This window comes from Equus asinus, chromosome 2 (genome assembly GCF_041296235.1).
Source record: "Equus asinus isolate D_3611 breed Donkey chromosome 2, EquAss-T2T_v2, whole genome shotgun sequence".
Lineage (NCBI taxonomy): Eukaryota > Metazoa > Chordata > Mammalia > Perissodactyla > Equidae > Equus > Equus asinus.
The window spans coordinates 32,104,359-32,128,960 of NC_091791.1; the positions used below are offsets into that span (position 1 = coordinate 32,104,359).

At 38.0% G+C, this 24,602-nt stretch overlaps 1 protein-coding gene across 10 annotated transcripts in view; it reads left to right on the top strand.

The window, feature by feature from the left end:
* Window positions 1-24,602, top strand: part of ARHGAP19 (Rho GTPase activating protein 19) — a 59,869-nt gene that overhangs the window by 9,907 nt on the left and 25,360 nt on the right. For 6 of the 10 annotated variants that reach the window (XM_044753082.2, XM_044753084.2, XM_070485844.1 and 3 more), the window contains exons 2-6: window positions 16,774-17,039; window positions 17,918-17,998; window positions 19,494-19,703; window positions 21,906-22,132; window positions 24,315-24,401. In XM_044753082.2, the coding sequence (XP_044609017.1) occupies window positions 16,774-17,039; window positions 17,918-17,998; window positions 19,494-19,703; window positions 21,906-22,132; window positions 24,315-24,401 (871 nt within the window). Of the gene's footprint in view, window positions 1-13,588; window positions 13,704-16,773; window positions 17,040-17,917; window positions 17,999-19,493; window positions 19,704-21,905; window positions 22,133-24,314; window positions 24,402-24,602 lie in introns of those variants that run through there. The other 4 variants (XM_070485826.1, XM_044753083.2, XM_070485836.1 and 1 more) reach the window with 4 other exon arrangements.

Here is a 24,602-nt window from a genome sequence, read left to right on the forward strand (position 1 = left end):
ATCATAGTTTTTTCACTCAAGTAACAAGGTCTGCTTTATTCTGTTTTCTTTGGGAGGGTCTTTGTGTGGCAGCTGTCCTTGTCACCAAGCTCTCTCAGTCAGTTAGTTCTGCTGTTCACTCAGATTCAGTTGTTGGGATGACCCTAAGCAAGAAATCAGTCATTTCTCAATCTTTTTTTTTTTTCTTTTTTTAAAGATTAGCATCTGAGCTAACAACTGTTGCCAATCTTTTTTGTTTTGCCTGCCTTGTCTTCCCAAATTCCCCCAGCACATAGTTGTATATCTTAGTTGCAGGTCCTTCCAGTTGTAGCGTGTGAGACGCTGCCTCAGCCTGGCCTGACGAGTGGTGCCATGTTGGCACCCAGGATCCAAACCGACGAAACCCTGGGCCAACGCAGCGGAATGCACAAACTTAACCACTAAGCCACCGGGCTGGCCCCACAATCTGTGTTTTTTATCAAATAAATGTGGCTCTTAAATATTAAAAATAAGTCCACCAGTATGAAACATACACTTACATCATTGTGTTAATAATGTTCATTGAAAATTTGAATATTGGGTAGATGCATTAAGATTGTACAGAGGTTAAAGCCTAAATTTTATTAAAGCGGAAAGACTTTAACCGGCACAATAGATTCTTCTTAGGTGTTGAGAAATAAAAGTGTTGAAAAGAAATTGGAATATTTAAATTTTTGAAAACTTCATTTCAAAATATTATATACTTCATGCACCATAAAATCACGTATATTACAATGTCATCTTTTCAGTATCACATCATCTCAACAGTTGGTGTCATTTAGACTGTGAGTGGGAAAGTGTATTGTGTTTCCCCAAAGTGGAGGTTGCTTGCGATTTACTACAGTGAAAAAAGTCTCGCAATTGCTTCCAGTTTCAAAGGAGTTTTAGCAAATGCTCAAAGATCTCTTTAAAATAGTGACTCTTAAAAGTCTAGCATGTGTATGCAAATGAAATAAAACAAAAACTGTCTGCAACCTACTTTTCAAAGTCATCTCATTGGGCCTCCTAGGTGCCCGTGTGCTAATTGCACCAGAATTGGCTACTTGTATTTTTGAAAATAGAGGTGGTGGAAAAATAAATAAATAAAATCTTGTAGTGCTTAATGAATTTTAAGCTTCTGGAGGCTGGAGACTTACCTTAGTTTCTTGTCCCTATACCTTAGAATTTTTTAAATTACAAAGCACTCAGTAGATCGTGGTTAGTTTGATTTTAAATGACACCTGAGAGCCTGTGATTTCTTGTTTGGCTACCATGTGTCTTAGAAAAGCAATTCACCTTCTTATGCTAGTTGATGAAGACTTATGATTAGGTTCATAGAATATTGACTAAGGTATAGAAGTTCTTTTCTTAAGAATTTTCTATATGTGAACTTGTGTAGATATGAACAAGTCACGTGCCAGAACAAAAGCATTCGCTATGTCTTGGTTAGTATCACTCTGGACTTTGGAACAAATGGATTTAGAAGTAGTCTTTTGGAACCTAATCTGATCATACATAGAAGTACTTTGTGTTTTAATTGCCTGAGGCTCATGGCATTTAAAGTCTGTAGAAAAAGAGAGTCTCCTGAAGATTTGACTATATATATATTTTTTTTGGGGGGGGAAGATTAGCCCTGAGTTAACGTCTGCTGCCACTCCTCCTCTTTTTTGCTGAGGAAGACTGGCCCTGAGCTAACATCTGTGCCTATCTTCCTCTACTTTCTACGTGGGATGCCTGCCACCGTGTGGCTCGACAAGCGGTGCCACATCCACACCGAGGATCCAAACTGGCAAACCCTGGGCCGCAAAGCAGAACATACGAACTTAACCGCTGCACCACTGGGCCGGCCCCTTGACTATATATATATATATTTTTTTTTTTTAATTTAATTTTTATTGAGTTAATGATAGGTTACAATCTTGTGAAGTTTCAGTTGTACATTATTGTTTGTCAGTCCTGTTGTAGGTGCACCCCTTCACCCTTTGTGCCCACCCCCCACCTTTCCCCTGGTAGCCACTAATCTGTTCTCTTTATCTACATTTTTAAATTCCTCATATGAGTGGAGTCATACAGAGATTGTCCTTCTCTATCTGGCTTATTTCACTTAACATAATTCCTTCAAGGTCCATCCACGTTGTTGCAAATGGGACAATTTTGTTCTTTTTTACAGCTGGGTGGTATTCCATTGTATATATATATACCACATCTTCTTTATCCAATCATCAGTTGATGGGCTCTTAGGTTGCTTCCACATCTTGGCTATTGTAAATAATGCTGCAGTGAATGTTGGGGTGCATGGGACTTTTGGAATTGCTGACTTCGAGTTCTTTGGGTAGATACCCAGTAGTGGGATAGCTGGATCATATGGTATTTCTATTTTTAATTTTTTGAGGAATCTCCACACTGTTTTCCATAGTGGTTGCACCAGTTTGCATTCCCACCAGCAGTGTATGAGGGTTCCCTTTTCTCCACAACCTCTCCAACATTTGTTACTTTCTGTTTTGGTTATTTTTGTCATTCTAAAGAGTGTAAGGTGATATCTTAGTGTAGTTTTGATTTGCGTGTCCCTGGTGATCAGCGATGATGAACATCTTTTCATGTGCCTATTGGCCATCCGTATATCTTCTTTGGAGAAATGTCTGTTCATGTCTCCTGCTCGTTTTTTGATCAGGTTGTTTGAGTTTTTGTTGTTGAGTTGTATGAGTTCTTTATATATTATATATATTAACCCTTTGTCAGATGTATGACTTGCAAATATTTTTTCCCAGTTAGTGGGTTTTTTTTTTGTTTTAATCCTGTTTTCCTTTGCCTTGAAGAAGCTCTTTAGTATGATGAAGTCCCATTTGTTTATTCTTACTATTGTTTCCCTTGTCTGAGAAGATAGGGTGTCCGAAAAGATCCTTTTAATATTGATGTCAAAGAGTGTACTGCCTACGTTTTCTTCTAGAAGCCTTATGGTTTCAGGTCTTACCTTTAGGTCTTTGATCCATTTTGAGTTTATTTTGGTGAATGGTGAGAAAGAATGGTCAATTTCAGTTTCCTCCACTCATATGAGGAATTTTCCAGTTTTCCCAGCACCATTTGTTGAAAAGACTTTCTTTTCTCCATTGTAGGCCCTCAGCTCCTTTGTCAAAGATAAGCTGTCCATAGATGTGTGGTTTTATTTCTGGGCTTTCAATTCTGTTCCATTGATCTGTGCACCTGTTTTTGTACCAGTACCATGCTGTTTTGATTACTGTAGCTTTGTAGTATGTTTTGAAGTCAGGGGTTGTGATGCCTCCAGCTTTGTTCTTTTTTCTCAGGATTGCTTTAGCAATTCGGGGTCTTTTGTTGCCCCATATGAATTTTAGGATTCTTTGTTCTATTTCTGTAAAGAATGTTATTGGTCTTTTGTTGCCCCATATGAATTTTAGGATTCTTTGTTCTATTTCTGTAAAGAATGTTATTGGGATTCTGATTGGGATTCTGTTGAATCTGTAGATTCCTTTAGGTAGAATGGACATTTTAACTATGTTTATTCTTCCAATCCATGTACGTGGAATGTCTTTCCATCTCTTTATGTTGTCATCCATTTCTTTCAGAAAAGCCTTGTAGTTTTTGTTGTATAGGTCTTTCACTTCCTTAGTTAAATTCACCCCCAGGTATTTTATTCTTTTTGTTGCAATTGTGAATGGTATAGTGTTCTTGAGTTCTTTTTCTGTTAGTTCATTATTAGAGTATAGAAATGCTACTGATTTATGTAAATTGATTTTATACCCTGCAACTTTGCAGTAGTTGTTGATTATTTCTAAAAGTTTTCCAATGGATTCTTTGGGGTTTTCTATATATAAGATCATGTCGTCTGCAAACAGCGAGAGTTTCACTTCTTCCCTCCCTATTTGGATTCCTTTTATTCCTTTTTCTGGCCTAATTGCTCTGGCCAAAATCTCCAGTACTATGTTAAATAAGAGTGGTGATAGAGGGCATCCTTGTCTCATTCCTGTTTTCAGGGGGATGGCACTCAGTTTTTGCCCATTGAGTATGATGTTGGCTATGGGTTTGTCACATATGGCCTTTGTTATGTTGAGGTAGTTCCCTTCTATCCCCATTTTGTTCAGAGTTTTTATCATAAATGGCTGTTGGATCTTTTCAAATGCTTTCTCTGCATCTATTGAGATTATCATGTGGTTTTTATTCCTCAATTTGTTGATGTGGTGTATCATGTTGATTGATTTGTGGATGTTGAACCATCCCTGTGCCCCTGGTATGAATTCCACTTGATCATGGTGTATGATCCTTTTGATGAATTGCTGAATTCTGGTTGCCAAAATTTTGTTGAGAATTTTTGCATCTGTGTTTATCAGCGATATTGGCCTGTAGTTCTCCTTTTTTGTGCTGTCCTTGTCAGGCTTTGGTATCAGTGTGATGTTGGCCTCGTAGAATGTGTTAGGAAGTGTTCCATCCTCCCTAATTTTTTGGAATAGCTTGGAAAGGATAGGTATTAAATCCTTTCTGAAAGTTTGGTAGAATTCCCCAGGAAAGCCATCTGGTCCTGGGGTTTTATTCTTTGGGATGCTTTTGATGGCTGTTTCAATCTCTTTCCTTGTGATTGGTCTGTTCAAATTGTCTGCTTTTTCTTGACTAAGCTTTGGGAGATTGTAGGAGTCTAAGAATTGATCCATTTAGTCTAGGTTATCCATTTTGTTGGCATATGGTTTTTCATAGTATTCTCATATAATCCGTTGTATTTCTGCAGAGTCTGTTGTTATTTCTCCTTTTTCATTTCTGATTTTGTTTATTTGCACTTTCTCTCTTTTTTTCTTCATAAGTCTGGCTAGGGGTTTGTCAGTTTTGTGTATCTTCTTAAAAAACCAGCTCTGTTTCATTGATCCTTTCTACTGCTTTTTTTTGTTTCAATCGCATTTATTCCTGCTCTGATTTTTATTATTTCTCTCCTGCTGACTTTAGGCTTTGTTTGTTCTTCTTTCTCTAATTCAGTTAGGTGTAGTTTAAGATTGCTTATTTGGGATTTTTCTTGTTTGTTAAGATGTGCCTGTATTGTGATGAATTTCCCTCTTAATACAGCTTTTGCTGTATCCCATATGAGTTGGTATGGCATGTTATCATTTTCATTTGTCTCCAGGTATTTTTTGATTTCTTCTTTAATTTCTTCAATGACCCATTGCTTGTTCAATAGCATATTGTTTAGTCTCCACATCTTTGTGCCTTTCTCAGCTTTTTTCTTGTAATTAATTTCTAGCTGTATAGCATTATGATCGGAGAAGATGCCTGTTATTACTTCAGTTTTTTTAAATTTGTTGAGGCTTGCCTTATTTCCTAACATATGGTCTATCCTTGAGAATTTTCCATGCGTGCTTGAGAAGAATGTGTATTCTGTTGGTTTTGGATGAAGTGTTCTATATATGTCTATTAAGTCCAACTGTTTTAGCTTTTTGTTTAGCTCCACTGTTTCCTTGTTTATTTTCTGTCTGGATGATTTGTCCATTAATGTGAGTGGGGTGTTGAGGTCACCTACTATTATTGTGTGATTTTTGATATCTTCTTTTAGGTTTGTTAACAGTTGCTTTATGAACTTTGGTGCTCCTGTGTTGGGTGCATAGACATTTATAAGCATTATTTCTCCTTGATGAAGTGTCCCTTTGATCATTATATAATGTCCCTCTGTGTCTCTCTTTACCTGCCTTATCTTGAAGTCTGTTTTGTCTGATATAAGTATTGTGACACCTGCTTTCTTTTGTTTGCTATTAGCTTGGAGTATTGTTTTCCACCCCTTCACTCTGAGCCTGTGTTTGTCTTTGGAGCTGAGGTGTGTTTACTGGAGACAACAGATTGTTGGATCTTGCTCTTTAATCTGTGTTGCCACTGTGTCTTTTTATTGGAGAGTTCAATCCGTTTACCTCGAGGGTGATTATTGATGCATGAGGGCTTAATGCTATAATTCTGTCGCTTGTTTTCCGGTTTTCCTGCATTTCCTTTGTTTCTCGTCCTGTGTGTTTTAGCCTACCCATTGACTTCTGCAATTTCTTATGCTGGATTTCTTAGCTTTTTTCCTTATTTATGTTTTGTGTCTCTGTTCTGTTTTTCAGTTTAGTGGCTACCCTGAAATTTGTATTCAGAATCTCATGCATAAATAGTCCATTTTCTGGTGGCCTCTTACTTCCTTAGCCTAAACTGATTCAGTCCCCTCCCACCTCCCCTTCTAAATTATTATTTTCATCTCTTATTCCAACTTGTGTTGTGAGTTTGTGGTTAGAGTGATAAGATTGTCTTTGCTTTGGTGATTTCCTTCCCTTTATCCTAATGCTATAGTTGAATATTTGCTATCCTATTCTGATTCTATTTGTCTCCCTACTCTGTGTTTTGTGACCCCTTTCTCCCTTTTCTTTCTGTTTTTCAGGTATGAGGGCCTTCTTGAAGATTTCTTGTCGGGGGGATGGGGGGTGGGGTGGGTGGGTCTTGTGGCTATGAAATCCCTTAGCTTTTGTTTGTCTGGAAAAGATTTAATTTCTCCCTCATATCTGAAGGATATTTTTGCTGCATAGAGTATTCTTGGCTGAAGATTTTTATCCTTTAAAGTTTTGAATATGTCATTCCAATCTCTTCTAGCTTGTAAGGTTTCTGTAGAGAAATCTGCTGAAAGTCTGATAGGGGTTCCTTTGTAGGTTATTTTCTTCTGCCTTGTTGCCCTGAGTATTCTTTCTTTGTCATTCATTTTTGCCATTTTTACTACTATATGCCTTGCCGTAGGTCTTTTTACATTGACAAATCTAGGAGATCTGAAAGGTTCCTCCACACACGTTTCTCTCTCAATCCCTAGATTTGGGAAGTTCTCTGCTATTATTTCATTGAGCACACTTTCTGCTCCTTCTTCCTTTCCACACCCTCGGGAATACTGATGATTCTTAAGTTGCATTTTCTCATTGAGTTGGCTATTTCTTGGAGATTTTCTTCAGTTTTTTAAATTCTTAGTTCTCTTTCTTCCTCTGTCTGGAGCCATTCAACCTGTCTATCTTCGATCATGCTAATTTGCTCCTCTATGGTGTCTACACGGTCATTCAGGGAATCCATATTCTGTTTTATCTGATCCGTTGTATTTTTCATCTCTAGTATTTCTGATTGATTCTTCTTTATAGTTTCAATCTCTTTTGTGAAGTAACTCCAGAACTCATTGACTTGTTTCCCTATATTTCCCTTTACCTCATTGAGTTTTTTGATGATAACTATTCTGAATTCATTTTCACTTAGTTTACCTATTTCCAAGTCCTCAGGACATACTTCTATGTTTTTATTGTTTTCCTTCTGGTCTGGAGCTTTTATGAATTGCTGGATGGTAGAGGAGTGGTTTTTGTGCACGATGCTATTATTCGGTTGCAGTTACAGCCTATTGCCACTAGATGGGCCTCGAGAGCGGTGTGTTCTGAGCCCTCCGCCTTCAGCCATGATGGTGGCAGGCAGCATGGGTTGGGGGCAGAGGGGCACTTTCTCTCGTGTGCAGACCTGGATTCAAATCAGCTCTCCCTCTCTGGTTTCCTGGGGCCCTGGCTTGCTGGGGTTCCCCCACGTGAAAGCTTTCCAGGTTAGAGGGTTTCCACTGCACAGGCGGTAGGAGTCCTGGACTATCCTGCAGATGCACGGCCCCTCCCCCACTCCTTCCCTCACCCGCAGCAGTGATCCCAGTCTCTGAGGGAGGGAGCGAAGTTCTCTCTTACCCTGTTCAGCTCCTCCGAGGTTGGCTCCAGCCTCTCCGCCCTCCATTGTTTGGCTGCTGTGAGTCTCTGATGATTTCTGTGCTATTAGGATTTTTTTGTTGGAATGCGGTTGCTCCTTTTGGTTGTAATTTGGAGGGGAGAGAGTCCAACGTGAGCTCACTCTGACGTGTTGCTGACATCACCACCCCCTTGACTATATTTTTTTAAGCAGTAAACAGCTTTTAGATAAGACAGACATTGTATTGTCAGAGAAGCATCCTATAGAACTTTCTCCAAATAAATAGGGAATTTTGATCTTTTCTAATACTAGTAAATTTTCTTCCCATTGTATACCCTCCTGGGAGAGAAAAATAAAGGGAGGTGGCAGCAACAGAATTAATACCAATTCTTGTGACACCCAAAAGGATGAAAATTGACAAGTAAATATATGTCAGTAAGTTTGCATTATTGATACTCTTGAGGAAGTATAATTAGCCTTCTTGACTGAGAACATTATATTGTCATACAGTAGGGCAAAATCTTAGGTCAGGTTTCTAAAAATGTTTAGGTTAAGAAAGAAGGTAAGCAATCAGAAATTCTTTCATGGATAGTTTGTCAGTTTAATTCAAATCAAGTTGCTGTAGTAGTTTGAAATTAGTTCCAAGTTGAGATCAAACATAGGGGCCAAATACATTTTTGCAGACTAGTGGAGGCTAAATTAGAGATGAGGTCCATATTACAAAACCTTGGACAGCTACTCTTAAGGGCAGACCTTAGAGTAAATGTTTAAAAATTTTTGTCTAAGAAATTGGATATTATTCCCTGAAATCTTGTGATATTGTTTATTAGCTTTGAACTGTTTCTGGTATAAAAAAGAACAAGTCTGCCAGCTTGGGCACATGAGGCCTGTTTTGTCCTTTCTCTTTATGTATAACTTTCATGATACCAGTTTAAGTTTGATAAGTTTGATATGTAGAAAAAGGGAGGATACCAGCCTCTTGTTTAATACTTGTATGTATTCCTATCTAACAGCTGTCCAATAAACTGACACATTTAAAGCCTGGTTTCAGAGCCTGAGGGTTGAAAAAGTAGTAAGACAGCATACTTCTCTCACGGTGGTAAGTCAGGTTTAGACAACTTTAAATATAGCTCATATTTTGATAGATGTTGCCAAGATTGTGGTTCTTGGAGAACAAATCAAGTTAAGCAATTCACTAGGGAGGAAACATTTAGTTCTGTGGGTATGCAGTTTTGGTAGTAGTCAGCCAAAAGATACATCTGCAGGATACAGGGGTTTTTTTTCCCACTGCCTTGAATTTTGCAGATTCATGGGTTCCACATGCCTGAAAATCACTTGCATTTCATTTTTCTGTAATTGATTTTTCAGCTGTGGATTCGGTTTCCAGTTCTTTCACTAAGCATATCACCTTACATGTAGATTTCCATCTAGTGGCAAAAGTAATCATTGCAGACTATAAGTAGGTTATAAAAATTATCCTTTTTGAGGGGTGGGTCTTGCCTCTATTACTCTTGGGGATAGTTGCTTAGTCTATGCATTTAAGTACTGGCGCCCTTGCTGTCTCTGTATGCCTACATACCTGACTACTAATTCTCCTGGTTTTGTTCATCTAGGCAAACATTTTTATATACTTTGATTTTCATATTTACATCACTATAGCAAGATTTAAGTCAAAACTACTTGATTTCTTAAAAACATTTTGTCATGAAAGATGTTGATTATACATGCAAATATGTAGAATAATATATTCTACTACAAATATGCAGAATAATATAGTCGATACTCTTTTACGATCACCCAGCTTCAACAAATCTTAATATTTGCCATATTTACTTCAAATGAATCCCTCCCTTTGTCCCACAGCTCAGTGATTTATCACAAGAACTTTGCTAGCACCCTAGAAACCTCCTCCTGCCCTCTTGCCTCCTCTTAATCACTAACCCCTGAAGGTAACCGTTATCCTGGAATACATCTTTGCTTCTCTTTACAGTTTTGCCACTTAGCAAGTATCTCTAAACACTGTAACTTTTTCTGTTTTTAAATTTGATATAAATGGCATTATATGATCAGTAGTAGTCTGTGTGTGTGTGTGTGAGAGACTTCTTTTGCTCACCATTATATGTGAAATTCATATAACTGGAGTTTGTCCATTTTCATTGCTGTAAAATATGTCAGTTTTTTAAACCATTCTGCTAGATGTTTTGCTTCCAATTTTGGCTCTTTAAAAATTAATGTTTCGGTGAACATTCTTGTTTGTGATTTTTGGTGCACACATGGCTACAGAGGTTAGGCATGTTTTAGTATTGCTGGGTGATAGGGTACACTTTCATTCAACTTTGGTAGGTAAAACCAGTTTTCCAAAATGGTTGTACCTATTTATAGCCCCATTATTTATAGCCCCATTTATTGCCCCATTACTCAGTATAAAAGAGTTGCTGCTACTTTCTCTAAGCCTTGCCATTGTCAAACTTTTTAATTTTAGTCATTCTGTTAGATAATAGCATGTTATTGCTTTTTAATTTGTTTCCTTGATGTTTAATGACATTGAGCAGTTTTTTCATGAATATATTATCCATTTGGTTATCCTTTGTTATGAAATTTTATTGAAATCTCATGCCCAGTTTTCTACTGGGTTTTTATTGATTAGTAGGAATTCTTAATATATTCAGAATATGAACCTTTTTTTTGCCATACATATTGCAGATGTATTTTCCCACTCTGCCTTGCTTTTTCACTTTCTTAATGGTGTCTTTTGATAAATACAAGTTCTTATTTTAATGAAGTTAAAAGGATTAATATTTTTCTTTATGGTTAATATTTTTTTTTTAAAGATTTTTTAATTTTTTTCCTTTTTCTCCCCAAAGCCCCCCAGTACATAGTTGTATATTCTTCCTTGTGGGTCCTTCTAGTTGTGGCATGTGGGACGCTGCCTCAGCGTGGTTTGATGAGGAGTGCCCTGTCTGCGCCCAGGATTCAAACCAAGGAAACACTGGGCCGCCTGCAGCGGAGCACGCGAACTTAACCACTCGGCCACAGGGCCAGCCCTTGTGGTTAATATTTTTGTGTTATTTAAAAATTATTTACCCACCCTGAGTTCAAGAATATGTTCTTCTATATTACTTTATAGTGGATTTATTTTTTTGCTATTTACCTTTAGATCTACAATTTACCTGGAATTGATCTTTGCATATAGTGTGAGATACGTGTCAATTTTTATTTTTTCCCCCTGTAGATGTCCAAGTGTCCCAGTGCATTTAGTGAAAGGTCATCCATTCCCCACTGATTTGTAGTGCCACTTTTTTTTCTGAATCCAGTAAAGAAAGTAGAAGAAAGGAAGTAATAAAGATAAGAGCAGAAATTAATGAAATAAACAACAAACATGTAATAGAGGGATTCAACAAAATTAAAAGCTGGAACTTGACAAAGCTAATAAAATTGATAAACCTCTAAGATTCATAAATGAAAAAAGAGAGAAAACATGAATTACCAATATCAGGAACAAAGAGAGGATATCACTATGGAACTTGGACATGTTAAAAAGTTCCTGAGAGGATATTATAAACAAGTTTATGCCAATAAAGTTGGAAATTTATGTGAAATAGACAAATTCCTAGAAATATACAACTTAACCAAAATTAATACAAGAAGAAATAGAAAATTTGAGTAGTCCTATAACACAGAATAAATTGAATATATCATTAAAAATCTTCTCACAAAGAAAACTCTAGGTCCAAATGGCTTCATCAGTCAATTTGATCAAACATTTGAAGAAGAAATAACACCAATGTCACATAAACTTTTCCAGAAAACAGAAAAATAAGACACAGTCCCCAACTAACTTTCTAAGGCCTGCACAGCCTTGATATAAAACCTAATCAAGACAAGAAAGGACAATTCCAAGGCTAGCCCTGTGGCCAAGTGGTTGAGTTCCTGCGCTCCGCTTTGGTGACCTGGGGTTCTCTGGTTCGGATCCTGGGTGCAGACCTATGCACTGCTCGTTAAGCCATGCTGTGGTGGCATCCCACATAGAAGAACTTGAATGACCTACAACTAGGATATACAACTATGTACTGGGGCTTTGGGGAGAAAAGAAAAAAGAAAAAGGAAGATTGGCAACAGATGTTAGCTCAGGGTCAATCTTCCTCACCAAAAAAAAAAAAAGAAGAAAGGACAATTCCATGACAATCTTACTTATAAATGTATATGGAGAAACTTAAACTATTAGAAAACCAAATTCAGCAATATATAAAAATGATAATACATCATAACAACATTGGGTTTATTCTGTAAATGTAAAGTTGGTTTAACATTAATCAGTGCCATTCACCACATTAACAAAATAAAGGAGAAAAATCATATGATCACCAATAGAGGCACACAAAAATTTGGTAAAATTAAAAACTGACTCATGATTGTGAATAAATAAATAAATTACCCTTAGCAAACTAGGAATAAAAAGATATTGCTGGAATCTATAGTTTTTGCCAAAATGACTGATGGGGAAAGATACCATTTTTCAATTTGCTTTACCCTTATAACTTCTAAAGTTGAGATTCTTTTTGTGTTTATTAGTCATTTAGGCTGCCTCTTCTATGAATTACTTCTATGTCCATGTCCTTTGACTAATTTTCTTTTCTTTTTTTTTTACTATTTTATTTTTCCTTTTTCTCCCAAAGCCCCCTGGTACATAGTTGTATATTTTTTTTAGTTGTGGGTCCTTCTAGTTGTGGCATGTGGGACGCCGCCTCAGCGTGGCTTGATGAGCGGTGCCATGTCCGCACCCAGGGTTCGAACTGGTGAAACCCTGGACTGCTGAAGCAGAGTGTGTGAACTTAACCACTCGGCCAGGGGCTGGCCCCTTGACTAATTTTCTTTGAGTTGAGTGTATTTATCTTGTAAATTTCAGGCATACTGATAAATTCTGAATATTAATTCTTTTATATGCATGAGAAATGTTCTTTTTCCAGTTTATGGCTTATCTTTTATTATTTTAAAGTTTTAAATTTGTTTATTATTTATTTATGAATGGGTAGTATGTTCACATGAATCAAAAATGCAGAAAATACAAAAGAGCATACAGTGAAAAGTTTCTCTCCCACGTCTGTCCTTTCATCCAGTTCCTCTCTCCAGAGGCATTGTGACTTCATTTTTTACGAACTCTGTTTAAAATGTCATTTGTTGTACATTTTAAATTTTAATTTAGTTAAATGTATCAATCTTTGTGGATTGTGCTTTTTATGTCTTGTTTAAGAAACCTTTCCTCTGCCTCGTTAATTTGTTCTTCTATTCTGTTTTCTAAACTTTTTAAAATTTAGCTCTTCATATTTAGATCTTTATTCTGTCTGGAATTTATTTGTTTATTTGTTTTTGTTGAGGAAGATTAGCCCTGAGCTAAAATCCTCTGCCAATCCTCCTCTTTTTGCTGAGGAAGATTGGCCCTGAGCTAACATCTGTGCCAGTCTTTCTCTATTTTATATATGGGATGCTTGCCGCAGCATGGCTTGATAAGCAGTATGTAGGTCTGCGCCTGGGATCTGAACCTGTGAATCCCAGGCCGCCAAAGCAGAGCATATGAACTTAACCTCTATGCCACTGGGCCGGCCCCTGGAATTTAGTTTTTGTGTGTGATGTGAGATAGGGATCACCTTTTCTTCCATGTTATAAAATGACTTGTCCTTACTGTCTTGCATTATGTGGTTGTTTTGTCTAATATAACTTTCAGTGTGATGGGAGACTACTGTTGAGCTTCATCTGCACGGTGGCAAATAAAATTAACTGGTCCAGTTTTTTATTTCTGTTTTGTTCCTGCTTGCAGATGAGTGCTTAGAGTCCTAATAAGTACTGCATTTCAGGCTCCATAATGTGCCCTTGTGTCCTCTAACACGCCTGGAATTTGTGTAGGCTATGATGGGTCAGGAAACAACACAGCAAACAAGGAGAAAGCTTTTTTCCTGTCTCTTCGATTTACCAATGCCTCATCAGAAGCTTTCAGCACTTATGTAAGAAATTTATTTATTTTTCTTGAACTTGAGCAAACTTAGAGTTTGTTTTAAAATAAGATACTGTAGAGTAGGAAGTTGTTTTTGTTTAAACATAGTATTTTTTTTTTCAGTCCTAGGAGTCTTAAGTTCTTAACCATGTTCCGTGATATTCTCAGCTTTACATTGTGGTGTTGTGTATTCTGTAGAAAGGGATTAGCAGGCTTTGTGATGTGGGGATAATTTAAAAACATAACCCACTGTCTGTCTTTTCCATCTCTCATCTTCCGCTTCTGTTTTTTTAATATATATATTTTTCTTTTCTTGTTACTGAGGTAACATTGGTTTATAACATTCTACAAATTTCAGGTGTACATCATTGTATTTCGATTTCTGTATATACTATATCATGTTCACCACCCAAAGACTAATTACCATCTGTCACCGTACACACGTGCCCTATCACTCCTTATTTGACTTCTTTTTTAACCATTTCTCTCTATTATATCTTGTCTTACCAGATGGTCTGCTCAGAAAAAGTGAGGAAGAGGAAAATAAAGAACTAGGTTAAAGAAATTAAAGTGAGGCAAAACAAGAGTGAATGATCATGAGAAGGAAGGGGAGAGAAAGCAGAAGGGGAAAAGAAACAGATTGCTTATTACTTGTGTGAGGACTCCCAATGTCTCTTTTTCTTGTATTTCTTGTGAATAGATAGGGCAGACTTGAACTAACTTACTCTTCTACCTGTTCTGCCTGTTTAGAAGAGAGCGGTTTGGAGGTGATGGCCAGGTGGAAAGGCTTGTGTTTAGAAACAAGGGAGCCAGTGCTTTGTGCTTCCAGCTCCTTTCTCACTTGCGTATTTGATCCAGTTTAGTGCCAGAGGGTCAACTGTGATGTGTATTTTAGAACCTTAGCTGAGTCTTGCTCTGAATATTAATAATATAAAGATCTGGAGTTTACTTATGTGTATGTGTTTCTATTTCAGGAATATAACGGATGCTAATTGTGAACATTTATGTGTTAGAACTAATTTGATCTGAAATCTGTCTTTCAGAATTAAAAGGGATGTGGAGTCCATAAAATGATAGTTTAGACCCAGTAAATTATGACTCTTTAGGTGCTAACACATTTCATGATTTTCTGGCGCTCTCAGTAGAGTAGTAATTTCTCATTGGCAGTGATTATAAATAATAGTTTTATATTGACTCTTGTTTTTTGACTGAAATAAGCTGACATCAAAAAAAAAAAGAGGCTTCGTCTGTGGTTTAGGATGAAGTTGCTATTTATTTTAATTGGTTTATAGAATAATCTTTAAATTTATCCAGGAAAAATAACCTATCTTAGTGGTTAAAAAGGTTGAGTAGACAAACATTTTAAGTTCTTTTTAATGACTTTTTGACTTGAGAACACACATTCATAATTTTTAATTTTTATGTGAATCTCAGTATATGTGATAATATATTATCATTTTAGAGAAAAGAAGAAATTTAGTAGCCACCAACTGAAGATTTGAGCTGTTGATTAAAATGATGTAATAATTTTTCAAGGAAGTAGAGATGAACTTTGAAGTTTACCCATGCCTTGTTTTCATTTTACCATTGTTAAAAATCGTCCATGTAGTGTTGGCAAAGTGTGTTATAGATTAGTTATATTTAATATTTTGAGCCATTACTTTTCCTGTAACACTGCTTTGGTATGTAGGGGTCATGGAAGGCTTTTAAGTTGTGATTGTTTTTGTTGTGGGAATGCTTGTATGAGTCAGGTTAATTTCGACTTTGCCTAACAGATGTGGTGACTTGTCCTTTCTGGCTTGTGTTATACCTACTGGTCGGTTATGTAATAGATGACTGTTTATGTAATAAGGATTAGAACAAGCCATTAGAGATAATTAATAATGGATACAAACAAGAGGTGATGTATCTGCTACAAGAAATGGAATAACACAGTTCTTATATCTCACATAGTTAAAAGTAAAAAGGAGTATAGTAGTTAGGCATTAGGAAACAAAGAATAAGGAAGAAAATACTTTTGAGAGTCCAGGAGCTTTGCTAGGAGTATAGCCCAAGCACTTTAGGAGTGGAAAACCAGCTAAGAGCAGGGGCCAACAGAACGTGTCTGCTTAGTATTGGTCAGTGATAGAAGAGTAAAATTAGAGGCAAAATACAGAATTTTTCCGAGGGCCCTACAGAGAAGAACCTGTTTGAGCAAAGGTTGGACTTATATGATGGGCCAGAGGCATCCAGAATTGAAGGATTTTAAAATGAAGCCTATTTCTGGACCTGGGCAAGGCAGGATTGCTATCTGTTTTTTGTACCCCAAGTGTCTTCCATTTCGGTGAAGGCTTTTTGGTTAGGAGGAAGAGAATCCAAGGGCGCCTGGCTCAGTTAAACGGGCCTCATTGGAAGGAGACACCTGCCTGCGTTAGGGAAAGGAACCCTGTGGGTAGAGTAATGTCTTCAAAAATGTCGATTACACTATTTAGATATAGTTTTAGCTCCTAAATAGTTTGATGCTTACTGTCACATGGTTTCTGTGGCATTTGAGACTGGCCTGAATGTGGTGTTGTCAGCAGTGGCTCACTGCATGGGCAGTACTGTGTAATACTGGTTGTGTTCTCAAGAAGGCCTTAACCCAATGATTACCCATTGCTGGTAGCACAGGGGGAACAGCTGCGGGTCTGATGTCTTACAAGTTTTTAACAGTAATGATTCAGAGCTTGACTGTTTCAATAAGGAAGTGTGGTCCAGGTGGCTACCAAGTCTAATATACTGTTCGACTTGGGAGGCTGTAAGGATCTATATCTTCCTGTAGTGTATGCCTGAAATGAAGAGGCAAGTTCAGGTCAAATCATAGAGCCTATTTGGTGTCTTGTCTTTAAACTAAATTCCTGAGTATTAGGTTGGTCTAACTTAAACAGCAACAAGCCCAAATTATCTTCTTTTGTGCAGTTAGCAGATTAGGGATTAGGTTTTTCAAAAGGCCAACATATAGATTAACCCACAGAAAGACTGGATAATTGTATGGTTGAAAGAGTATGAGAAACACATACAAAAATGGTCCCCTAAAGATTCTTCTGTTCCATTTTTTTCAGTGATGCCATCTGCAATTTTGTTATCTGCAATGACTCTTCCCTTCGAGGTCAGCCCATTATCTTCAATCCTGACTTTTTTGTGGAGAAACTCCGACATGAGAAGCCGGAGGTCTTCACCGAGTTGGTGGTCAGCAATATCACAAGGCTCATTGACTTACCTGGAACTGAGCTGGCTCAGCTGATGGGAGAAGTGGACCTTAAGTTGCCTGGAGGGGCTGGCCCAGCGTCAGGATTCTTCCGGTCTCTAATGTCTCACAAACGGAAGGGTAGGAGTTGTGTCTGTGAAGGGCGGGCAGGTCCCAGCTGCTGCCTGGGCTTCACTCTTAACGTCTGCACGTTCACTGAGGAGTTGCTATTACCGGAAAGCATTTTTTGTCATTTTCTTAAGTAGTAAAACCTTAAGTAATACTAGTAAAAATTATAAAAATAGATAAATTAAAGCAAAGATATCAATCCCTGAGAGATGACATCATTAGTTTAGGTGGTTGTCAGGGACACCTTGATTTTTATGCCCTATTAATACTGTACTAAAATAGTATTAAAAAAAACAAAGTTTCACAGCTGGAGAGTACAATAAAGAAAGTTTAAACATTTTTTATTGCAGTAGTTTTCAAATATTTTCATTCCATGGCATGCTTTGATAAGGCAGATACCTATGAATCACCCAAAGAAAGCCTTCCCAGAAAATAAATTGTAGCAGTGCTGTTAAGATATTAAAGAGGTACAGTTTTATTTTATTAAATATAGGGAAATCATTAAGGTAGCAAAAAAGTTTAAACGTTGTAACAGATCAGACCGTGTACCAACTCTAGTGGATAATCTGTCATGCTTTCACAGTCATGTCTCCAAGTTCTGGTTTTTGATTGTTTCTAAATAAAATATGAACATTCTAGATATTAGACTTAAATAAGATGATCTTTGCCTTCAAGGAACCTACAGTCTAATAATAACCTTGCAGAGAGTTGATTGCGAGTTGTTCTGATTGCATTTCCTGGTGTGCTTCCAGCTCTGAGGTTTTTGTTTACTGGCTCCGTGAAAACATGTGCTGACCTGTAACATAGGATGCTTGAGGGTGTCCAGTATGCTGATTTTGAACTATTTGTGGAAAATATAGCTCTGTCCTATCGTATGTTTTTTTTTTTAGAAAAAGGAGTAGTATTTGGATCCCCCCTGACGGAGGAAGGCATTGCCCAGATATACCAACTGATTGAATATCTGCACAAAAGTAAGACTACTCGAATTGTTGTCGTTCTTTGTTAATGAATGTCAGTTTTCTTTTGAGAGCTAACATCTTTGAGTTGGTAGGCGCCAATAACCATCAACAAAGACACTAATCAGTGATAATTTCAGGTAGCGTGTTTCTAAATATGTGTCCTTTTAAATTTTATCTCATGTATTAGTTTGTTTTATACTCTCAAAGATGTATATACGTTAGATAGTGTCTGTGAAATCATGTTTTCCCTTGACTCAGAGAGACATTTCTTCTGGAAAAGTACATTGTCCCTAAAGAATCATAGCATTTACTCAAGGGAGAGTAATTTATCACCAGAGATACTTTTCATCTTTAGAATTCTATGATTAAAATACACTCTTCACTTAATTCCTGTTTCATTGTTTGGTAGTCATTCTGGTTATGTCATTGCTCTAAGTGCTTGGCACAGCTGAGTGTATGAGAAACGTGTGGCTTTATGTAATGCCTTGATAAATTCAATGCTAACACTTATTTATGGCTTAGTCTGTGTGGGACATTATGCTAGGAGCTAGAGCAGAAGTTGCAAACTGACAGCTTAAAGGCTTAAGTCATCTACAGTCATGTTTTGTTTAGTTGGCAAAGGATTAAATTAAAAATAAAATTAGCTATCAGTGTTTTAAAATGGAGAAAGTCCAGGTTTTCAGTTTCTCTGGATCATAGGAAGATTTAGCATCCTTGAGCCTGGTCGCTACTTGGACATGGTCCGCTGGAGCACAGGTATGCGCTCTTCAGTTTGTTATGGTTCCCATTCATTCATTTACTGTTAGCTGTCTGGCCCTGTAGGCATTTGAACTTGGATTCCCTAAGGGGCTATACAAAGATAAATATGCACCTAAGCTGAAAACATGAACTCTCACGCTTCTTCCAGATCAAACCAAAACTATATGTCCCATCTTTTTTATCCCCTTAGATTAGCTTAGGACCTAGTTGGGAGGGAAGTTTACTTGGGATGACCCTAAGCTTCTGGGAATCTCTTAGACTGAAAGGTGATCTGACAAGTTAGAGGTCTAATTCCTGGGGCAATGCGGAGACTCTAGATTCATTTTGGGCTGGGACACCGTGTACAGGAGCAACAAACCTCCAGAGAGGAACTCAGCCCCCGCCGTACAAAGGCTGGGATGACCAAAGGGAAGGAGTCTTCAGGGAGATTGGACTTTTCTTCCAACTTGTTTTTCTAGCTCATTCTAACCATTGTTTAGATTAGATCCAGTCTCCAGATGTGGCTCAGGAGGTGAACGAGCCCTGGGTGGACCATCTCTTAGTCTGGGAGATCTGCAGGTGCTCAGGGTTGTTCAGATTTGTCTCCTCAGGGGTCAGCAGGTTCTAACCTACTCTGGGAGAAAAGGCAAAAACCTCCTTCAAGGTCTTTGTAAAGGATCTTTCAAGTGTAAAGTAGTCTTCTAGAGACTTATTTTAATGATAATTTCTCTTTTTTGCATGTCCTCTGTTTTTCTTCCATGCTAAACAGACTTGCGAGTGGAGGGTTTGTTTAGAGTACCAGGGAATAGTGTCCGACAGCAGATTTTAAGGGATGCTCTCAATAATGGAACTGATATTGACTTGGAATCAGGGGAGTTTCACTCAAATGATGTTGCCACCTTGCTGAAGATGTTTCTAGGAGAGTTACCTGAGCCCCTGCTGACGCATAAACATTTTCATGCACACCTCAAGATTGCTGGTGAGTATAGGAGGTTAAAAGATGGAAATACATTTCTGTCAACTTAGTAAAGTCATTTGGAATTTTCTGTTGTTTGTAACCCACCACAATACTTCTACTAATATTGGTTAAGACGTGATATTTCTGGGCTCTCTGGGTACTCATAAGTATTGGCCTCTTAAGTTTGATTTAATCAAATACTTTTCTTGCTGAGTAGGCTTCTTTGAAGCTAAAGTCTGGGTTTTATTTATTTTTGTATTCCTGATGGAACCTAGCATGTGCTTTGAACATTTTAGTTGCTCAATAAGTGTATGCTTTTCACTGGATTGATTCACATACGTGAGATGGTTACGGGTTTGGTACATTTGCCTTGGTTTGGGGCTTTTGCTAAGTATTATTATGCCTCAGTTGAGATCATGTCTGTTCTTGGATATTTGTTTTTTTAAAAATAATTTTATTCGTTTTCTAAATAGGCAATACATTTGTATGGATCAAAATTCAAAAGGGTCAAAAGAGTATACAGTGAAAGCCTCTCTCCCACCCCTGTTTCCCAGCACTCAGTTTTTCTTCCCAGAGGCAACCAATGCTATTGATTTCTAATGTATCCTTCCAGAGAATTTTATACACTTACAAACACTTACGTATATTCCTTCTCTCTCTTTTTATGTAATGGTAGGGTATTATATACATGGTTCTGTGGTTTGCCTTTTTCACTTAATGTATCCTGGAGAATGTTCCATTTTCAGCTCATAAATAGTTTCTCATTCTCCTTTATGCCTGTGTGGTAGGGAATTCATTCTTAAATTGCACAGCTGTTACGCTTCTCTAGGCTCTAAGTGCACACAGCATCAAAATCTGTACTGCATTTACTTAGTTTTCTGCCCTTGAGCATTTTCCTCTTGCTTCTAATTTTAAGAAAAATAAGAATAAGGTTTTTTCTTTTAAATAATTTTTACTACTTAAAAAAACCCCTAGTTTTGAATTTCTAAAATTTAATAAGATTGGATTATTTTTTAGTACTTTCACTAACAATCTAGATGATACAAATGAGTAAATAGTACCAGAATGTTATATACTCTATAATTATTTTAGCGAGAAATAAGGTTGTTGGATGTTTGAAAAATATATGGAAGATATTGATAAGTTCTTTTTAGAAGGGTTAACGTGAAGGGTGCCTGTGCTGCTTGCTTTCCTGTTGAGACAATTGAGTACAGTACTTGAAATCCTCCCCTCCTCCACCCTGTGAGTCACTGTTCTTTGAGGTCATATTGAGGTGTGGCACAGCTGTAGCATTTGATAGGCCTTGCTGATAACTGGAAGGGATTTTTGTTTTCAATTTCATATTAACAGGGAGCAGTTTCTAGAAATATTACTTGCCTTCCCTAAACGGGAATTATTATTGAAGTTAAACAGCTAAAAACACACTGTAATCGTGTTCAGGTCTGTATGAATTATATCCAAATGGTCATCAGTGTCTTTTGAAATTTTGATTATTCACAGGACTGTTTTTATTGGCAACCTGTGTAGCCTGTTAGGGGAGAAACAAGGATTCTGACTCCACGAGGAGCTGCCTGGATCATCCTGTTATCAGGGCATAACTCACTCTCATATTTCTTTTAGCAATAAAATACCTGGGTGAGGAAAAGTGAAGGGTGTGGCGTTATTAAAGATATGTGTGGACATGTTTTCATTTCTCTTGGATATGTACCTAGAAGTGGAATTGCTGGCTCATATAGCTCTATGTTTTAACTTTTTGAGGAACTGCCAAACTGTTTTCCAAAGTGGTTGCGCCATTTTCACATCCCCACCAGCAGTGTAGGAGGGTTTAATTTTCTCAGCATTCTTGCCAACACTGGTTACTGTCAGTCTTTTTGATTAGCTCATACTAGTGATTATGAGGTAGTATCTCATTGTGATTGTGATTTACGTTTCTCTTATAGCTAACGATACTGAGTATACAAATGCTTATTGGCCATTTGTATATCTTCTTTGGAAAAATGTTTATTCAAGTCTTTTGCCCATTTTTGACTGGAGTTTTTATCTTTTTATTATTGAATCATATTGGCATTATTTTGTTATTGTATTTTGCTTTAATCTCTGTTTATGCCTGATTCTTTCTTTTCCTGTCTTTGATGAGAGTTGCGGGGAGGATAATAGTAGGAGTATTGACTTTTCTTGCTTGTATTTTCTTTCTCCTTTTCAATCATCTCTTTGGTCCTCAAGATTTGATGCAGTTTGATGATAAAGGAAACAAGACCAATGTACCAGATAAGGAGCGGCAAATTGAGGCTCTTCAGTTGCTCTTCCTCATCCTCCCTCCGCCCAATCGTAACTTGCTGAAGTTACTGCTTGATCTCCTGTACCAGACAGCAAAGAAACAAGACAAGAATAAGATGTCTGCCTATAACCTTGCCCTTATGTTTGCTCCCCACGTCCTGTGGCCAAAAAATGTGAGTGTTGAAGGGAAGAGCAAGGACTGTGTGGTTTTCTTGGGCTGGGCTGCATCCTATGGCCCTTGGTGAGGTTATCAAGAGTCCAAGGTCTAGTCGTCAGCTTTACAAGGTTAGAAACTTACGTTATTAGTTCATTTAAGAGTCATCAAACCTAAGGGGGCCCATTCCTGTTAACCTCACTTAGAAATCAATCTCTGATAAACCGGAATGGCAATTTGTTAGTGGAAACTCTCAGTGGAAAATTATAGCTACTAAATAAACTAGGATACTCATTTTGGCTCATCACTGTGAATTCTTTCTTAACACGAAAGCCTTCTTGGGAAATCAAATTGATTTCTGAAGATTGCATGGTATAAATTTAAACTAGAGCTGTATGATCTTATAGGATAATGTCACTAAGCTTTTAGATAAGATGACACATAGAGCAATCCTGCCTTGTCCTAACTTTTCTATTTCCTCTAGATATTCTCTCCTTGGATAAAGCTTATTACTGAAACCATGGCCTTCTCAGTAACTTACATGAGAAATAAATTATCTAAAGTCTTTTGAACTAATTCTTGACTTGGAGGCACATAGCTTCATATTCCTGTTCATCCATGATATAGATTTACTGTATGATGGAATTGGGAGTCAGGATACCTCATTTGGAAGCTGCAGACCAGCCGTTACCTGTGTCCTTTACCCTTTCTATGCTTAGGCTCCTCCTCTGTGAACTGGGCATAATAGGACCTTTCCCACTTACTTGACAAGGTTGTTGGGAAGATAACAGAAATAGATAGGATATGGTGACTTATAAAAGATTTTGGGGAGTACAGGAAATGAGAAAAGGAAGGTAAAGGAGAGAGGTCTTTTGGAACATTTTACCTCACAAATAATGAGTGAAAAAATATATAACAGTCTGGGCCAGGAAGAGCCTCTGCCTAGAGAAAGGTGGGTGGAGGGTGGAGGGTGGAGGGTGGCGTGAGAAGCAAAGGACACAGCTACATCTGTCCATATTAAGAGGATCAAGCCTCATAAAGAAAGAAGTTTAGAACCAAGTGACTGAGACTGAAAAAGGGGAGAGTAGTGTGTGCCTGTAAAGGGAAGTGTTTCAGAGGTCTTGGTAAAAACGAACATTAGGTAATGGGTATGTGTTGAGGTTGAGGGCTGTGGGTTAGTAGAGATGCTGAAGAGGCAGGAGGAACAAGAGAAAGGAATCAATGACCTTGACTGTGTTTTTAAGAAAGAGGTGTCAGGGGTCGGCCCGGTGGTGCAGCGGTTAAGTGCGCACGTTCGGCTTCTCGGTGGCCCAGGGTTTGGTGGTTCGGATCCCGGGTGCGGACATGGCACTGCTTGGCAAAAGCCATGCTGTGGTAGGTGTCCCATGTTTAAAGTGGAGGAAGATGGGCATGGATGTTAGCTCAGAGCCAGTCTTCCTCAGCAAAAAGAGGAGGATTGGCAGTAGTTAGCTCAGAGCTAATCTTCCTCAAAAACAAACAAACAGGGGCTGGCCCCGTGGCCGAGTGGTTAAGTTCACGCGCTCCGCTGCAGGTGGCCCAGTGTTTCGTTGGTTCGAATCCTGGGTGTGGATGTGGCACTGCTCATCAAACCACACTGAGGCAGCGTCCCACATGCCACAACTAGAAGGACCCACAATGAAGAATATACAACTATGTACCGGGGGGCTTTGAGGAGAAAAAGGAAAAAAATAAAATCTTTAAAAAACAAACAAACAAACAGAAAACAAAAAAAAAAAGAAAGAGATGTCACCTCTGGTATGAGTTAGTAGTGTCAGTTCTCTCTTGTCTTTGGAGAAGCTCTAGTTTCTCTCAAGAGGCAGTGTCCTTGGTGGTTGGTACAGATTGTGTTCTTCCTGCCCCTTTTCCCAAACTAGATCTTCTTGAGCAACTCTGTGTGCATGTCTAGCTCACGAGCAGAATTAGGAAATAGAGATTGGTTCTCAGAGATTTCCTGGTCAGTTCAGGGATGCATGGTTCTTGCTAGATTATATCATATCCAGTGGAAACCTGTGGAACCAAAAAGCCTTTCCAGAATTAAACATTGGATTAGAGTCACCTTTCTTAGGGATAGAAACTATCATACATTTGAAAAAATAAGCTTATTGGTAAATCAATGAAGTATTTGCCTTCTGCTTCCTACCTCTTAATTCCCCCTTTTTGGTTTCTTTTCCTCTGAATAGGTCACTGCAAATGACCTTCAAGAGAATATCACAAAGTTAAACAATGGGATGGCTTTTATGATTAAACACTCCCAGAAACTGTTTAAGGTAAGTAACGGATGGGGTTTGGGTGATAACTGGACAGAGAGGCTGGCGCAAGTGGGATCCTCAGCAGGGCTTTAAAGATGCCCGGATAGGAAAGGCCCTGACTGGGACTGGAAACCAGTTGGACAGTGGCACTACCCAGAAGGAACAAGCAAGGTGGGGAGGAATAGGAAGGCACCTGGAGGTGGAGTAGGGCTCTACCCT